Source organism: Apteryx mantelli, chromosome 1 (genome assembly GCF_036417845.1).
Source record: "Apteryx mantelli isolate bAptMan1 chromosome 1, bAptMan1.hap1, whole genome shotgun sequence".
Classification (NCBI taxonomy): domain Eukaryota; kingdom Metazoa; phylum Chordata; class Aves; order Apterygiformes; family Apterygidae; genus Apteryx; species Apteryx mantelli.
Window position 1 is genome coordinate 134,199,127 of NC_089978.1, and position 20,086 is coordinate 134,219,212.

Sequence of the window (20,086 nt, forward strand, 5' to 3'; positions counted from 1 at the left end):
AATGCAGGTAAAGAACAGAGCATCTGACAACACCACCAGATTCAGGACCTTCTTGAGAAAAATGTTTAGTATTTCTTGGCCCAATTTAAAAATAGGTATGTCTACCTCCAGAGTAGGATCTGCAGTACTGAATTCTTCATAGGCCTTTTGTGGCTAACTACCCATTGAGTATTCAACTTGCCAGGCAGGACTTTCTGCATGGATAGAGACAGAAGCTAGTGATGTGATTTACCGCTGAAAATCAAGATAAGCAGTTTGGTAACAAAAAAAAGATGACTACCTTGATAAACATTGTTTTATTACCTATTTATATAAGCCACCACTCCGTGCTGCTTAGGAAGAAAACGTGTGCATGCCAGGCGAACAGCCTTAAGTTCCAAAGAGATGCAACTCTCTTCAAGATTTTAGATCCTTGGGTCTTACAATATTCCTAGGGGAGTTCCCCTGCAAGTACAGACATCCTTACACGTATCCGGCTAGCAATCAATGAAGAAATGGGTCCCTCTTTACACATTCAGTTCTAATAAATTCCACAGGTTTAACTAAAAAGCTTCTTGTGAAAAGAGGGACATACAATAAGACGCAGGTAATATCTCAGCCATCCTTGCATGAAGTGAAAGCAGGAAAACACTTCAACTATATTTTACAGGTGTTTGCCAGTAACAGTTGAAGAGCTTTGTCATCTCTAGAATTTGTCCTATGGAATGTAAACCCATGCTCATGCAAGACTTAGCATGGCAACTACTAGCTCCATTACTTCCAGTGGTGAAAAGATGAAGAATTACATAAATACAATGACAGCATTTCAGCACTATAGGTATTTGAATCATAACACATTCAGATCATAGCAGTTAAGGTACTGCCATAGCTAAGATCCTTTTGCTGTCTTGATGAACTTGGAACAAGGACTTGATGAACAACAACACTTAGTAATTCTAAAAGAGTATAAAAGTCCTTAGACAAGATGAGACTTGAAATGGGATGCTTTCAGAATCGATGTTATTTTCTACATGACAGAAAAATTAATATGCAAATGAAAAACCCAAACCAATCTCAGCAGTCTAAAATCAGAGACAAAACAAAAGGAATCAGCTTAGACCTGGACAAGGGGAGGAGCTGAAAATACCTCAAGTCTAAAATTCACAGTTCCTTCTCCTTCAGGGACCAGGAAATAATGGCAGGAAAGTCTCTTTTCTCTGAATTCTGAAGTCTCCTGTTTCATTTCTTTGGCACCACCCACTGCACAGAGTTCTCTCAGAAAGTCTGTTACTATGGTATATTATCATCACTTACCACTGAGCTTTATCAATGAGGCCACAGTTTTTGGAACAAATCAGCCTCCACTGATCTAAGTTGAGTATCTAGACCAGGTCTCAAACTAGGTCACATACAAGTAACTAAGACTATGCTGTGAGGGTTCAATTTTATTCTCCTCTCTTAGTTTTGAGCTCTTACAGACATTAGGAACAGTTTTATGACATTATGCAAATATTCTTTGAATCTGAGCAATGAAATGAAGATCTAAGAGTGATGTCATTCATCTTGTTTTTTTTTTTTGTTTCCGCTTTTTTTTTAAGCTTTGTTGCCCAACAATACTAATTTAAACCTTAGTCTTTTAAACTATTACACTACAGTAAGGTTAGGGGCACTTATATTAGGAAGATTACACAGGCAGAGAGAAAGAAGCTGAGCTTAAGTCCTTAATCCTAACAGTCTCCAAAATTTTAAAGGACACTGCCAAATTCACCCAGAGGGAATCTGGGTCCAGTTACTTCTGTTCATGAAACTATTGCTGCAAAGTCCTGCTATGCTGTGAGAATTCTACTGTCAAGAACAATGAGATTAAGCAAATACTTCATCCATAAATATTACATAACTTGCTGATTTACTGGTTTCAAGAACCAAAGAATGCTCCAAGGAATGTTCCCTCTTTCCAAAAAACAAACAAACAAACAAAAACCCCAAAACCCCCAAACTCCCCACAAAATACTACCAATTCAACAAGCTCAGAAAAAGTCAACATTTATGAATGTATTGTGACTGCCTCCTTCTGTACTCATTCTAATCCATGCCTCTCTTTTCTCTTTACCCTCATGACTGTCTCTAAAGTCAAGTTTGTTTCTTAGCACTAAAAGAAAAATGCCTTTGTGAGGAGGCTTTTGGAAACACCCATAGTTTTCACAACATATGGATTAGCTCCACATTTTGTTTAGCCAGTGACACTGCATAAGGGACTTCTACAAATACTTTTATAAAAAGTTCGGGCTAGATACTTTTCTGAAAAATATGTTTTTGCTGACAACTCAAAACAATGATATAAAGGCAAGAAAGGCTGTCCCCAGTTTTAGATGATGCATGAAACTAGGTGATTTAACATGTCCCTCTTATCTTAAAATCAAGGCTACAGAGGCCTAGCAACCCTCAGTATCTGAATCTAGACTCAGAACAAAAGCACTCTGTAGCCCAAATGGATGCTTGCAAAAAATTTCTAGTGTACTGTACCAGAATTATCCTGATTTCAAGGAAAAGGCTGCAATTATGTTCTACATTCTACTATCTGATGCAAAAAGCTAAGTAAAGCCCACAGAACTGTACAGAGCTATTCAATCACTTAGTCTCCTGACCTCTTCTTTCCTAGAGGCTCTAGACTGCTCTAAGGTAAAAATAAAGGTCATGTTTCTCGGAATACTAAATACAGGAGCAGATAAAGCACTGGTAAAGAGATAGTAAGAAACTACCGCATCATATCAACAGATGTGGATGGACTAGACAACTAGGAAAACTATTTAGTGGTAGTTCCTAAGTTAGAATTATACAGAAAAGCATTAAAATGCCTATGTGATCTTACTGTCCAGCTACAATCTACAGTCTACAAATAAACAGAAAAAATAATGCAGAAAAATACTTAGACTGCATCAGTTACACGTCCAGATATGCACAAAAGAAACGTTATCTGGTTGACTGCTACTTTCCCTATTTACATTTTATAAAATAACACTTAATTATATAACCCAATTCTGCTTCCTAAACATAACACAATACTATGGTAGTTTTCTACCACGAGCAGGAAAGGATTTGTAAACAGAATTCTTGAGTGATACCATCCTATCTGTTGCTTAAATTTTCTGAAAGCTGCTTTCCTGGACAACAGACATGAGGAATCTAGTTACTGCCGACTGACGCGTCTTAGGATCTAATAAAATATTCATCAGGTTTCATGCTAATGGTACTCTGAAAAATTCACATAAGATACATAGCACATATATTAACTTTTAAAAATATTTGAGAATTTTATTCTAGTATATCTAAATGTGAAAATGCAGCATGTACTGGACAACCAGCAAATCACATTCAAACTACCTGGCATCTGCTAAATTCTTGCTAATACTATCTCAATTAAATTGCATAATTTCCATTCACTTCAATAGCCAAATCAGCCTCCTTGTCATGGGTTTCAGGCATATCAGAGCAGAAAAGATACACCTTCCCCATTTTCAAAGCACCTTCAAATTCTGAGGCACTTTATACCACACAGTCAACATCGCAGATCATTTAAATTCAGAATAAACATCACAAGGATCAACGCCTCCTATATCTGATCATTCCAGGAAGATACAATGCACTGTTTCTCATCCCACCTAAGAGAGCCAAAAAACATGGCAGTTTTGAGTTAGTACTCCCTTTTATTATTAAAAGTTGTTTTCAGGCCAGGCAATTTTTGCACTGTATCTTTCCTTCTTTTGTATCTTGGGTATCTCTGACTTCTTCCAGAGTATGTTTACATGCACAAACCTTATTACACTGCCAGATTAGTTACCTCCGTAAACAAACTGTCTCAGGATTAGAAGCAATAACGTTGAATTTGCCTAACATACCAACCAGAATTACTTATGCCTAAGCATGCTGCAAGGATGTAAGTGGGCTTTAAGAGAGACTCTGCTTTCAATTGATTTCTCTTTACTGAGAAAGTCAGATAGGAGAACATGGAGAATGTCTCACCTCTGGCTTAAATGCTCACCCACTAGTTGCAGGCAGTGAGAAAATAAGTTGGTTTAGAGAGCAAGAAAGATAATGGGGAAAGAGGAAGATAAAATGTAACTGGATAGTCATCAGGAAATCAGAGAGAGTCATACCTAAAAAGCAAATGGTATATTAAGAACCCTAAGGAATGATTCTGAAGTCAAGTAAAGTTGTTTGTGCAATTCTTATGAGAGCCCTTTCCACCCACTAAATATAACCTACCTTCTCTGATTATTAATCTCTCTGACATTAGCTTTTTTGTAATGTCTGCTCTTAATATGGTCTCCGCTCATGTCAAGCACCTCCTTAATTTCCCACATATGTTTCTCTGCAACTTAGTCTCTTTGTCCTTCAATTCTATGCTCACATTATATCAGTTTCTCCTTCCTTCCTCTGCTCAATCATTCCTCTGTGCTTGTCTTTCATTTCACTCGAATGTCCTGCCAAAGATTTCCATTTTAAATAATCTTGATTTCCTCTTTAAACTTTGTCAGGAATGACTCAGACCTCTTTAAACTGTATTTGTCTTCACAAAAAAGTTAAGCATAGATGAAATTATATATCTCTTCATGCTATGTATACTCTTTACACACACAGACTCCCTCCTCCCATTGGTATGACACGTCAGATTAAAATACAAAAATCACAGACACTATAGAAATAAAATATTCAAGGAAATTACATAGCTTTTACATTTTCAGAAACTTAACTTTTTTACACAGTGTCAGGTGTAAAACATTTCTTTATGTTGCATCTGACGAAAGGGAGCATATTTAGTGTTTTTTTGTTTTGTTTTTTTAACAGCTGAAGTAAACTGGCCCTTTTTCACAGATCTACAGACATATTTAGCTTATGTACAGTTAACACATATATTAGGAGCAGGCACTGACAGGACCGATATCAGACTAACTGGCTCATAGATCACCTAGGTCACCTTACATTACGCTTCTTGAATATGAACGTAACATTTGTGTTCTTTTGTTTCAGGCACTTACCTGCTGGTTTATATTTTAAAGAAAAAAATAAAATAAATCAATGTTAGTAGGCCAGAGATCATCTTGGTCATTTCTTTAAAGATACTTGTCTGTCAATTTTTCAAATCATAAATGGTAATTCAGTACCATTGCAGATGTTGTTTAGCATCTTCTGGGTTCCTAATAGACTAGGAGAGTTCACCATCTCTGCCATGCAATAGGCACACATACCCTTAGAGGCAAGCTGGCTATTTTTAGTGGTTTTGCTTAGCAGTCATTGTAGCATTCATGGCATTTATTTTGTTTTTCTCTCACAATACCAAATATACTGTGTTCTTGTCTAAATCATTGGAATCAGGTAAGTAACCATTAAGGGACAACAGTTTTTAATATTCAAGGCCCTTTTTGAGAGGGAAACCTAACAGTTAGCACTGAGTCAAAAAAGGTTTCAAAAGGCAAAAACAGCCAAAGCTGCCCTGTTTTAAGATGTGATCATGTCTGGAGTTGGGTTTTTTTGTTTTGTTTTAAGGTAAAAGGGGCAGCTTAAAATCCAACTGGAGGAACTGTATTTAAGCTGACAAAAGAAAGCCATATTTCTTGTCAGAATGAGACCAAGCTTGAAAAACTCCAGTGCAGAAGCTAACATAGGAGGAAAGAGCATAGGAAAACTCAGTGGGTAGGAATTAATGTTTCATAGTGTCAACAGTAACGCCAGTAAATGAACGTCTGGTAAAATAAAAGGTAAGACACTGTGCTTGCTGTTATTAATGATGATCAGCATCAGTATGACTGTTAAACTACTGAAGAGGGAGCCAAAAATAGATGCTGTCATCAGGAGATATATGTGATACAAGCAGTTACAAACAATCTATTCTTTTTTTTTAAGCTTTTATAACCCTCTACAGGAACATGACCAAAGAATTTTAAGAGCAGCTATTACTGCACAACTACTGTATTTTCTATTGCTTAAACAGCTTATTTTTAAATTCCACCAGTTTAAACCATGTTACACCAATGAGCAAACTAATTTCCAATCAGATTTAGAATAAAGGGAACAAAAATGCCATGAAGTCGGTTTTCCCCTCCTTCCTTCCTTCCTTGAGTGCTGTGCAGAGCTCAGATGCAGCAATGAGCTGGGCTAAGTATTATTTTCCAGTCAAGAAAAGGTTTATTACAAGTTTGGTAAACAAAGTGCACAAGGATTACAGACTGCACTGTAGTGGCTATGTACGTGACAGTGCTTTAAAACTCAAGAGAAAAGATCTTGTTTTCATGGCTGTGTCATATTAGAGACCACTGAGCCGTCATGACCACTTATGAATAAGCAACTCATCTCCTGGCAACAAACTGAAATCTTTATTAGACAGGACAGAGACGATGAGGTTATCCCATCTGAGTTTTTAAGCTTTCTGGCAAATTTAATTTAAATAAGCCCCTTCATAGGTACAGTCAAGACTACTGTGAAACCAGTCCACAAAATATGTTGTCTTGCTTACTGAAGACCTATGCTTTACAGATTTAAGTTAGCTGTAGAGCAGATCAGCGGGCATATATCAACATAATTTTACTAAGGATTTTTCCTGAAGAGACACTGCCTATCAGTTTCCTGGAAAAGGATTATTTTGATTACCTGTTAATAGAATATCAGGTACTCCACAGCCCTTGCTCTCTATTTTAATGACAGATTTCAGGCTGAAATTTATCCACATGAGTTATATTATCATCTCGCCCAGAAAGATATATCATTTTGATTGTGGTTATACAAATGAGAAAAGACGATCATATAAAAGAACTGCTTTATATCTAAGGCTGACAAAGCAAACACAGTAGATCATTAAGCTTTCTTACATTGCAAATATTATAAATAAATAGCTTTGTTCAATGAAAATAAAACAATAAGCTACTCCGTTCATGATATCAATAAATCAGCAGCAGACGAGAACACTTTGTCATAATGATATAAATGTCCTCCTGCCACTATCACACAAATGCCAGCAGAATAACATTTGCTTTGTTTTCCTTAGGTGATGCTATTTTTCAAGCAGAGCAACATACTCCATGCAACAACTGACCCTCCATCCAACTCTAGGGTGCCATAATTCCATTCATTGTTGCTACCAGGAATATTTTATTTGCTGTTACCAACACAGAGTTTTAAGGATTGGTGAAGCTGTACTTCATGAGAAAACCAAGCAGTCAACATATAGCTTAAGGAATCCCTCCAGACAAACGCAATTCATACCAGATAAGATGCCTAACTATTTTAAATGCAAAATGGAGTTACTCCTGCTTACCCCAAAAAATGAAGAAATGAAATCTAAGCAAAACAGTATCACTTACGAATCCCAATTCTCAGTCATCTCCTTTAAAAACCAGAACATACTCAAGAACTGGAAAAAGCCTCAGAATCCTGCTGCAAACAGCTGCAGCTGAACTGCTATGGGAAGGCCTAGCAGAAGGACCAGAAGCCATGGGTTAAATATTTGGGTTTGCTATAGACTTCCTATAAGATGCTAGACAAGAGAGTCAAATCAGAATTTTCAGAGACCACCACTAGCTACAGCATTCCTTTTTTGGTTCATCTTGCTTCAGAAAACGTGTTGAATTTTCTTAAGTGTCAAGGACTAATCTGCAACTGAGGGCCATAGGCACTCAGAGTACTAACTTCTGAGAAGAGGCAAAGTCAAGCACATGTAAAGTTATGCTTCTGTCCACTGAAGCACCCCAAACCATTGAATACCTTCAGCATTTTATCCATAAACCTATCCACCACTCAGTTGTTGCTGTCTGAAATTAGCATAGTAACACAGCCTTCTTTTACAGGAATACTGTAACCCTTCATGGACGAACATTCATGGGACACTTACACACAGTATCATTGTACAGAAAAGATTAAGAATAGTAAATTCATCCTGGGTGCTGATATAGATACGGGCTAGACAAACGCAGACCTGCCAAGTCTTCTGCACGAAAGGTATGAGCGATGACTAGCTCTTCCCTTGTGCTCTCCCCTATGGCTGGGCTTGTATGTCAGGCATTTGCAGGACAGAGCAATACTTTCTAAGCATTCTGTGGCCTCCTGACCATTTCCACCTCAGCTCTGGAGTCAGAACAGATGAGTGGCTGTGGCGCCATACTGTGGCTGGCACGCATGCTTCTTGGAAATCCATGCTCAAAAGAATCACTTTAGAAGACATGTTCTACAGTTGCATCCCCTGTACCAGGCTCCTTTCAACATCACACAACTGCATGTACAGTGTGCATCCATCATGTGGTCCAAAGAACCAGGTGCCTCTCATATACACCTACCTGACAGGTTCTCATGCACGGGCACACAAGAAACTGAGAATTCTGTCCCCCTGATAAAATGCACCTGTGATACAGTTAACATGAAAGAAAACAAAACAAAACAGGGCAAGCACACCAAGACAAGCAGTGACTTCTTGAGGATCAGAAAAAACTAGGCCTACTCATTGAAACTAGCATTAAGCAAGAAATGGTATAGACACATGTAAATAAAGCCTGCATCCTAGCACATATGTAAAAATACACAATTAAGATTGTGCTGAACATACATTAATCACAAAAAGTTATGTCAGGTTTTATAGCATTTAAACCAAAATTCCAGCTGAACATGTTAAGTGCTCAGTTATTCAGCCTGAAAAGGATCAGAGTTTCCCAAAGGCGAAGCTCAAAGACAAGGAAAACTCACACATTTAAAGAACCCGTCTAGGTCTGCTAAAAAAACTTGTGAAGGCTAAAATCCAAATTAATACTGGAAAAACACAAAAAAGGTGATGTAAGGTCAGCCAGTACGACCATACAACTTGAATTCTCTCCATGTCTGCATAGTGAAAAAAACCTAGACATGTTATAGTATCACATCTCTGTTTAAATAAATGCCATTTTTGTGCCCACTACTATTTTAATCAGGACTTGCATTAATTTCACTCTAATCCTCAGCATGGCTTGTACAGTAGCATTGATTCAGTGAAAAATTTCTATGAACGATGGAAACAATGGACAATGAATCCTTCCCTATTGTTTCTACTCACAATCATGATCAGAAGCTAAAAGAGCAAAAGGGCACTTAATTTTCCAGTTTTTACAGCATTTGAGCCAAATATTCCCCTTGCCAGAAGAACGATGCAACAAGCTATTGACTACAGGAAAATGGCTCGTATGGAAATTATCATAATTCCATCATTGTCAGTTCTGTGCTTTGGAAAGGATATATGCATTTTATTATGACTAAGACAGTTGAAAGGGTTTAGATGAAGTAACATTAACTCTGTGTTTCAGGGTTACATATTTGACTTTGAAAACTGTTTTTAAGGGAGCAAGAAATGCAAGATATCACTGAAAGTGCATTCTTGATATTTATCGGTTTGACAACAGTCATTCTATCAGAACAAATAAAGAAACAGAGCCACATTTTCTAAACTGCAAATCTCAACAAACTAAAAGCACTCAGCTCTAAACTCATAAATGAAACCTTTTAAATTAAACATGTTGTTAGGATATATTCAGATTAAAGGCATAGACTACTTGACCTGGTCTTCCAATTTACTGTGCAGGGTATATGCAACCTGCTGATTCTGCATGAAGAAATGGGGAGTCAAAGACCAACCAGAAAGTATGTAAAGTACCTTTATAGTCAAAAGAACTGATGAGAGAGACCTTTATAGAAAGGTCAAGGCAATTCAGAATTGTATGAATGGGAACACCTACACAACATCAGCTAGATTATCTTCAAACAAACATTGTGCTCAGGTACGCTCAGGAAAGTTCTGGTTGTACCATAACACTCATGCTAACCCCAAAAGCAAGATTAATAATAGAAGCTGATTACATGTCTATTCAACTAGTTATCCACCTAGTCAAGTTAGGAAGATCCTGGCCAGCTCTTCATTTGGATAAAATCTAGGTACTTGAAAAGGGTCTGCAAAAGAAACCACATTACACCATATTCCTCGGTCTCCCTGGATCTGTGTTAATAACATGTCTCCTGTTGCTTCAGGCTTACAATAATTTGCATTGTGCATCCTGCCTTCTCCTACCTGGAGACAAGCTCCTAGATGTGCTTGCTCCAGATACTTTCTCCCACCATCAGAGTATTCTGTTTCCTGCACTGAATATACATAGGTTCTCTCTCAAGTTCTGACATATGCCGAAGAGTGAGAGCAGAATATAAAGCATGCCAGGAAAGCATATGGGAAATGACAATTTATTTTATTTTATTTTTTAGCAAGGCTAAAAGTTTATGAAGGTAGTATAAACTGAAATAAGATATTTTACCCAAAGTCTAACATCAAAGGACTTGAGAAGTTATCATCGGAACTAGCATCTCCCCATTCATGTAGCCACAAGGCTGAAGGAATGACTACATAAAAAGGAGGAGAATAGCTGCTGTCAAATAATTTACTGGCTGACCCCAAGCCCCAGAATGTATCCACAGACAGAAGGCAAAATGTGCAGCAGCCAAGGCAGGGCTTGTCACCATGGTGAGCCATGCGGTGTCACAGACGAGGGTGGGGCTGTAGCCAAGGAAGGGACAGACTTGCCACGTAAAAGAAGGAGACTACTTCCCCAATGGGGGGGGGACGACAGATAACTCCATAAAAAATAATAATAATAGAAGAAAATCAGTGGATGGGACTGGTTTCTGCTTGGCTAGGATTTGCCATGTAACAAGGAAGTAAGCTGAGTCATCCTAAAAAGACAGAAGCTTTCGTGGAGAAAGGAATGGGTAAGAAAAGGTCATACAGTATGCAGAATACCTGGAAGATAGTGGCACTGCTTCTACCCCACCTGCTCCTCCTGTTTTTTCTGCAAATGCTGGCTCATCAAACTAGACTCGTCAAAGTTATCCCTGTGAAGGGAGGAGACTACTGCTTCCTAGTCCCTTCTCACTGGGCACACTTCCTCCAGCCCAAGGATAACCAACCTCACTGGCTCCAGCTGGATCAGAGCTTCACCTTCTCAGCTTTGTGTTGTCTTCCTTCCTCCTTTGGTGAGGATGATGGTGACGGCAGGGGCCTCAGCACTGGAACTGCCTCAGGCAGAAAGGGTGACTGCAACTTCTTTGAGAACTCCAGGCTCCAGGGAATAAATGGGACTCAGGGGCTATTAACCCTCTGGGGAGATGCCCTAGCAACCTTTCCAGGAGGCAGCAAGCATGCCCATGATTGGGGTCACTGTGAAGAGCTTACTATTCCTGTAGATTTGCTCAGTGATATGGACTTTATCTATCTATTTTTCAAGAAGCTGGGCAGAGATTTGGGGTGTAATATGGGTATCATGTTCATCCTGGCAGTGGGTACAGTCAGCACTGGAGGCTACTGGGCAGGAGCCATAGAGAAGAAAAGAGCAATACATCAAATGCAATTTTGAAAAAAGAGAATATTTTGAACACGTAACAATCAACCCTGATATCCCCTTTATCTGTGGAAGCATAGCAACATCCTCCTTTTTGTTACTCATGCTTTACTGCTTTTATGATCATGTAGTGTGTTTAATGATAGGATTATTCTGCCTATATGCATCTCTCGGCCTCTACAGCTGTCTAGCCCCTTCCTTGAACAAACTCCCATTTGGAGAGCAGAAAGTTTATTTACAGCATTTTCACAAAGGCTTAGAAGTGAAGAAATTGCTCTTAGCAGGGTTCAGCATCTTCACTGTTGTCTTTTGGATGGTCTTCAGAAATGAGGATCAATGGGCCTGGATCCTGCAAGATGCTCTAGGAATCTCTATCTGCCTTTATGAATGAAAAAACAGTTCACATACCCAAGATGAAGAACTGCAGCTTGTTTCTACTTGCTCTTTTGGTCTATGATGTCTTTTTTGTGTTTATCACTCCTTTCCTAAACAAATGTGGGGACAGCATAATGGAAATGGTAGCTCTTGGATCATCCAATTCAGCCCACCATGAAAAAATCCCTTTTCTGCTGAAGATTCTGGTGCAGTACCCTACATCAGCTTTTGACAACAGCCCTTTTACTGTCCTAGGCCTTGGGGATATTTTAATTCCTGGTTTCCTGGTAGCCTACTCTCACAGATTTGATATTCGGGCACATTCTTCACGGATCTATTTTGTAACTTCTACTACGGCATATAGCTACGGTCTCTTGGCAAGCTTCATAGCTTCAACATTAACACAGAAAGGTCAGCCAGCTCTTCTCTACTTGGTGACCTTCACTCTTACCGCTTGTCTGCTTGTTGCCTTTTTGCGCCAGGAGTTGACAGTCTTTTGGAGAGGCAGTGATTTTACAAAGCAGCCCTCCTGTCCTCCCTTGGAAATCAGTATCAGCTACCCTGATACCCAAAAAGATCCAAAGACACAAATGTGGCTTAAAGAAGAGGAAGAACAAACGATCAATCGCATATTCAATAAAGACCAATCAGATAATTCATTTGTTTTGAAAGAAGAATTTACTGACACCAACATACACAGTGAAGAGAAAAACTTCATATTATCGAGAGAAGAAATAAGCAACCAACATGTGTGATCTCGAACAAGGCAGTTTCAAAGCAGAGAACCAGCCAGACAACATGACAGACAAAAATTCCAGAACCATACCCTGAGAAACCAGTTATTTAACATGACCGATTTCCAGATAACAAAGGAAGCCAGGAGAATTTTAAAAACTGCATGAACAGCCAATTCCAATCCAGCAATAAAAGTATGACTTGTAAAAGCATCCTTTTTTTGTGAAATGTAGTGCTTTATCTTGTTCCGATCTCTGTATATACATGATACTCTGTTTCATTAAGCATTTCTATCCTTACATTATTACACACAATAGAATGATATAAAAATATTTTATTATTGTGGTATAAGAAGTTAAAGATAACCATAAAGAACACAAACCATTCTTACACAATAAGTCTAGGGAATAGTCTTGGAATAAACATAAAGGAACATACTGTTCTAGGGAAAATGCTAAATAACTCCTTAATGAGCATCACTCAAAAGTATAAAAAAAACATGGATGCATAAACTAAAGGCAAAAATGAAATATTTGCCAGGATAGTGCAAGAGAGAAAGGAAGAATACTTGCAACTTTAATACTGTGACCAAAAAAGTTGTTTTGTTTTGGTGCTGATTTTGATGCTAGGCTGCCACATTCAAAGTTTACTCCAAAGCAGGCATATGGAACATTTCTTTTCTGGTTACTTCCATCATATTATCAGCTATATCACAAGCCCCCTTCAAGCATAATGAAGACCTTGTTTAGTTCTTCCAAAAGTTAAACAATTGTTACAGGAATTACTGAGAAAAGCCTGGCTCAGGTTGCATAAGAGATCACCATAAATTTTACCCCAATATGTTAACTAGGCCATGTTAACCCCATTTGACAGCTAGTGAAGAGGAAGCACAGTGGTGCCTGGGAGCTCAGAAGGTGGAAAACTTAAAATTTAACTGCAAGATCATGCTTCCTCTTTGATCAAAACACAAAATTCTATCCATTCTATTGTAATCTGGGGTGGAGAAAAGGAGCGCCTAGTTCTTACAATATGACTCCCAGCCACTTCCCACTAAGCAACGCTCCTGAATCCTGTTACCTCCAAAAACACTTAATAAGTGGCTCCTAAGTCAGAGTAGACACAGTAGATTTTGCAATTCCTATTCAGAAATTGGGTACTATGTATGCCTGTTAATGTACAGCCGAATGAGGAATAAGGATCAGCGGAGTAAACACTTCATATTGGTAGCTAATTTATCAGTGGCAAATGAGAAGAAACCTTGGGCATACAGCAAAATACCAGAGAGCTGCCTGGACCTAAAGCATCCTAAGGAGCTTGTCACATTTTTTTCTTATGCTTTTTAACAAGTCACTTTCTCTCTTTGGTTTTACAGTATAATTAAAAAAGTATACATTTCACTATTTTAGCATATAATCATTATATAATATACCTTGGAGAGAAGCCACAGACTCAAAATTTCAAAAAGAACGGCAGAGTCTCAAAAGCAATAACAGGTCTGGATCTCATTCCTATTTAGGAGCTGGGTCAAGAAAGGCACGCTCTTGGATCTGATAATACGCATCTAGCCACGGCTGAATGGCCTGTCCACAGTCAGACAGGAAGAATTTCTTGTTGCACAGAAGATTTAAACTAGACCCTCCCAGATTGCAGACCTACTCCTACCTTGGCCACCAGAAGCCTTCAATTTTCATTCAACTTGAGGAGACTGAAACAAAATGTATGGGCAGAATTCCTACTGTGTCAAGTTTCACAGCCATGTTCCGTTTTTCTTTGGTTCATAAAGCACTCTAGACGAAGACTGTGATTTTACCAAACCAGGAGAATTGCCACCTAGACAGAGAAACAACTTTGTTCCTCTACATTACTGGAATGGCACAATAAGGCAATACAAACCAAACCATTTGGCCAAGGGGACATGAAAACACACACTCCTCAAACTATAGTTTCACATGCTCCTTGCCCAAGGAAGTCCAGCAAAAATTCCCAAATGTAACAGGTTGGGCTGTTGGAGCCTTTGGAAGGGTCACGTGCCAAATAAAAAAAGGCTTGTGACTCTACAATGGACTGGACAAGCCTACGGAATTTTAAACCAAGCTGCCAGTTGCTAAAACAGCAACACTTCTTGTTGTAAAGGAAGTATATTTCATTATTTTCCCATCCACTGCTGTGAGTGAACACAAGAGAACTGTTACTGAAAGAAGGGACAGCAATACAGTCTTATCGTGAAGGTTGTTAAATTTTGCCATCCTCTTTAACCAGCTCTCCCATCATTAAAAGCCTGATCATAGTTGAAATTCATCTAAGAAATACCAGTAATATGACAACTGAAATACACCATGGAGACAGAGTCACGTCATTCTGAGAAAATAAATAATTAAAAATTAACATATTTCTAAAAACAGCAGTAAGGAGGACAATTTTACCTGAACTAATAGCTAGGTATCTTTTAAATCATGATCAGTATCTAGCATGATGAATCATAATCAGACAAAACCCTATCAAGCACAATTATCCTCTCCATAAAGGGCGAAAGCACATAGATAAACCATGCTGATTAACAAGTTCTCCAAATGTGGCCACTTAAATGTGGTTGAACTGTCACAACCAAGGTTAGGCCTTGGACGCTTTCTTTTAAGGCTGTCAGTTCAGCATCTTTATCAGCACTAAGTGATAGGAATCAAAAGAAAATTAGAACAGGTTTTATAACAGTTAAGCAGCAGTAACTCTCCATTGCTGACCTAAGCAGATTTTATGTAAGTTAAAGGCAAAAAAGCGGAATTAATTGAGAGGCCTGTTCTACGTACATGACCTATTTTTCAATATACCAGACAAGCTGTACAAAAATAAAGAAATGAAAGTGACAGACTCCTAAACCAAGATCTAGCAAATCTTAGAGAAACAGATGTTTGGGGGAAGGGAGATGGTGTATGGAACATCATGAAGAGATGGGAAGAGAAAATCAGCAACTAAATGACTGTTTGATGAACAAAGGAAGGATACCTACGAATAGGTAGGGATGTCCTCAGATGCACAGCCCCATGTGCATATTTGTGACCTGAGTGGGTAAAATATCCAAATGCTTGAGATCAGATTTGTTTGTTTTAACGGTGGCTAAGAAGTGCCTCCTCACATGTCTGAGTGCAGTAGAAAAGGAATGACACATGGCCCAAGCCAGAGCCGATGAAAACCTTTCTTTCTGGGGGACAGCACAGAGAAGACCAGATTGGAAATATCACATCTCAAACCAGCCCAACAGTTTAACTAGGAAATGACTGACTCCAAGATTTTTCATCAGAGGCAGGTGTCTCTGTTCTGGGCTCAATCACTGAAAAGTCTCAGACTTCCTTGCTTATCTTATCCATGCTGACAAATTGCACAAAAGTCATCCAACTTGGCAAATGAAGTAATCTCTCAGGTAACAAAAGCAGTTCTGTCCGCCACACTATGTGAAAGGCAGGCAGTCTGAACACTTGTTGATGAGCTCTTCTCTTGGAAAATAGAGAGTAAATGTGGTCACGTGACAAGAATAATCTTCTACCACAAGTCATGAAGTGTTAAAGATCCATTGGAGAGCCTGATGCCATAAAAATATTTTAAAAAGGCAAAAGAGTCAGCCCAGTGGTCAAAATTCAGGGAAGATGGAGGGTAAAAGCCTTCTAAGATGGAAAGAAATAAAACATGTTGATGAAAGCTCTTTAAGCAAAGGAGCTTAGCACTTAGAAGCAACAGAAAGAGAAAATACTCAGCCCTATGAATCCAGGCAAAGCATGGCTGCACTCATCTGCATACTAAGGCAAAGAAGTTCTTGATACTGTGCTTGTGCATAGGTATAGTATTGATCTATACAAATAAATCCAGTAACTGATAAGTAATCTTTGTTCTTCCTCTGTGGTTTTTCATATTCACAGTAGCTAACTCCAAGAAGCATGCTTCAGTTTGAGTAAGTTATCCAGAAACAGGATCAACGTTCATATCCAAAAAGATGACGTGGGACTGTTCTACTCAATGCTTGAAGGCTTCAGTGATCACAAAGTACTTAACGTGATCAGAGTTAAAAGGCCAACCCTTAGCACTGGGGAATAGGGCCACTCTGAGGGTAAAACACTTACTGAGATCCCAGGAAACTCTGGTGCAAGATCAAGCCTGACAGACTCTACAGGCACAGAAAGACTCGCTGCCATGAACACAAGCTCAACACTTAGGTTGCTACAAAGGAGACGGAGTGGCAAAATTCTGTTCTTTTCCTTTTCTTCAGGCCTCCTACAACAGATTATGTAAATTAGTGCAGCAGGAAGGAGTGCTTGCAGCTGATCTTAATATGGACAAGGTGGAGCTTGGAGAGTGTGGACAGTAAAGAAGGTGAAGCAGCAATACTTGATGAAAAGTGAATTAACAATTTATTTCAAGATAAGCAATGGATTTGTGCTCTGTCACAGTGTGCTCTATTTCCAAATACAAGACACTCCTACAAGAGAAAACTCATGGGTCCCAGGATGATTCCAAAGAATTACAAAGATAACAAATATGGAGTTTCTGCTGGTTCCTTTTAGGGTTCTGGTATAATCTCTGAACTTGTGGACAGGCAAGTGGTCCTCCCCTAAACCAAGAGAGATAAGCAGTATGGACACCTGGAAAAGGATCAAACCCATGAAATATGGCTGAAAGCCTAATGTTTTAGGTAGAGGAGTACAGAGGGGCCACCAAAAAAAAGGATCAAAATAAATTAACAAAATCAAAGACACTGGCAACAGATCAACTGAAAGACAGCTAGCTGTTAAAACATGAGAAAAGCTATGACTTAATCTGTAGGCTGGGTCAGGTTCCATCCTTGTTAAAGTATAAGAGGAAATGGGGCATGAGGTCACAGTAATGATACTACTAAAACAAAGTAGTCCAGGATCACAAGTGTTTGGGTATATGCTCCCTTTCAATATAAGCATGGATTTGGATAAGCACTCAGAAGTACTAATCCTCAAGATCTTTTAACAGAAGTTTCAAAAGTGGGATGAATTTGACCTGATATTTTTTAATTTGTCACTGAGAAAATGGTAAGAAGATTTTCTAAGACTTTTGTGAAGCAAACCTGCAGCTTTGCAGGACAAGTGACAAAACTATAATTTCTGCTTTTGTAGATAAAATGAGTTATTGTTGGCACTAAAACCTAGGAACTTCACATTTCAGATTGAAGTGGACATCTTCTGAAAACACCTTGACAAATGAGGCATTTCAAAGTTCTAATGAAGGGTTTCCAATTAGCTTAGAGCTGCACAGAAACAAGCTTGTAAAATTAGTTTGCAAACTGTGGAGAAACCAAGATTCTAAAAAATTTTTCATATGCAACCTTTATTTGCTAGACTACATGAAATCTCACAGACACCTTCCAGTTTCCTTACCTCTTGTCCTGAAAGGTAGTATGCTGCCAGAAGACCACCAATGAAGCGAATATTTACCTCAAAAACAGACACTTCGGAATTCTGAAAGAGGAAAAACAAAAAAAGTAAATATTTAACAAGCTCCCTAATCAAAGAACAAAAAAAACACAAGGCAGAGGAAAGTACATATCCAAAGCCAATAAGCATGCAGGGGTTTGCACTGTGCCACTATCTAAATCCATATTGGCATTCCTGTGTAAATCTTCATGTCAGTGAGTAGTGCCTCTAGTGTGAAATTAAACTGATTTTTAAAAATCAAATTAGTTTTTCTCCTGCTCTCCAATTACATTACCACTACAAATTGCAAGTTCTTTGGGGGATGGTAGGAGAGAAGGCAAAGACTGTACCTTCCCATAACTCAGCACATCTTACTTTTTCTTATATTTAACCACATCTGTGAATTTTCTGGGTTTAAAACAGAATAGAAGCATAATTAGAGAATTCCTGTAATGTGCTTTCTTACCCTGACTTACCCATGTATAATCTCAAATTCAGCTCCATTTTAATGTAGTTTCCAACTAAGAATAGCCTTCGTATATTTAATATTCTGACAATATGTACTGCAAACCACTGAGAAACTCAAAAGCATAAAACATATTACTGCCTCCCTCCATTTTAATATATTTGGGCTAAATTCACTAGTACATTTGGGTTCATTTAACCTGCTCCGGAAAATTAAGAGAAGCTAGCTAGTTTTATCACCTTTCTGCATCCTACTGACCCCCATTCACTCCCTTGCCTGCATATACCCCATTGGTCTCTCCCATAAACTTCTATCCATTCAATCTGTTAAACACAGAAGTGTATATTTTTAATAAAGGCTTTTGAGATAAGGCATGCTTTCCTTTTACCCAGAAAAGTCACTAGAATTTACACTGTACAAGCTGTTCTAGCAGTTAGCACGCAGCTAACATGATATTTACCAGTATTTTCCCCTCCACTCTAATTTTCTGTGGCACTTCTGGCTGTATCAGGCATTTTGCACATATCCCAAAAGCACATACTACTTATCTCAGAGAGATAATATGAAAAAGTTAAATACTGTTTATGCTTAGAAGACTAAAGTTTGAAATATCTAAAAAATGTATGATTTTAGTGAAAGATGTATCATTATTCACATATAGAAAATATCAACAAAGCAATGTGTGATTCCATTTAATACCTACTACAGATATAAACAACACAAGCAAAAACGTATAGTGAAACCAATGACTTCTATTTCTCAGTAAAATTATCCAAAAGGAACAGTAACTTTACTTTAAGAACAATTCTTAAGAAGAGTTTGTTTCTACTTTGAACAATATAAGGTTCATATAAATAAGACAACTCATTAACCTTCAGAAATGTTGTTGATACACGGGAAGCTATAATTTAAGCCCAGTGGATCATGTAAAAATTTTTTCAACAAATACAAGATTAAATCTGCAAATTTATATTGAGATTGCCTTAGTCCAGAATAAAACTAGGAAACAATTTAGTCCTTAGTCACAACAATACCATTATGCCTACGCTGTCTCTGACATATGTAGAGTCTTCAGTTTTAGACTGTATAATTATCTGGCAGTATTGGGGGGGGGGTGGAGGGGGGAGCAGAGAGTAGAATTTCTGTAGTGTTTGCCACTTAGTCAATGTATGAAAGAAAACAAATCTTTTCTGAAATGTAGGATTTAATATAAGAACAAAAATAAGCATCTGTTCAACTCCAACTGCATACCAAAGTTTCCCTTTGTGCATTACTGAGTGCAAAAATCTTTTTGGAACCATAGGGCAAGTCCAAGGATTGAAATACAAATTCTGTCACACAGTTTATGAAATATTCCCCAAATTAGTGCTAAGAGCCCTAATAAGAACATAATAGAGTCATTTCTTCTATTTAACATTAATGAACTCTGTATAAAAGAAGAATGTCCAAATATCAGACCCTGTATAACCAACTGGAAAATTCTTCTGATTGATTTTGAACCTATGAGCAAATGAAGGACACTCAAATGGCATTCTGGCTTACTGTTAAAACATCTTAATAACGTGGGGGAAGAAAACACCTAGACTGTAATGTTAAGTAATTTATACACCATGGTTTGGGGAAAATTGTCTTTCATAACTCCATTATTTGCCGCTACTATCAGCTACTAAAGGCTGATTTTTTGATTAGACTTTACTTTGCATTCATTT

General features: G+C 38.2%; 1 protein-coding gene and 1 pseudogene across 6 annotated transcripts in view; one reads left to right on the top strand and one right to left on the bottom strand.

Moving 5' to 3' along the window:
- The window catches only part of MAN1A2 (mannosidase alpha class 1A member 2), a 159,543-nt gene that overhangs the window by 67,000 nt on the left and 72,457 nt on the right, over positions 1 to 20,086 (bottom strand). For all 6 annotated transcript variants that reach the window (XM_067302575.1, XM_067302560.1, XM_067302567.1 and 3 more), the window contains one exon: positions 17,876 to 17,956. In XM_067302575.1, the coding sequence (XP_067158676.1) occupies positions 17,876 to 17,956 (81 nt within the window). The remainder of the gene's footprint in view (positions 1 to 17,875; positions 17,957 to 20,086) is intronic.
- Positions 10,830 to 12,502, top strand: LOC136990969 (signal peptide peptidase-like 2B pseudogene; annotated as a pseudogene).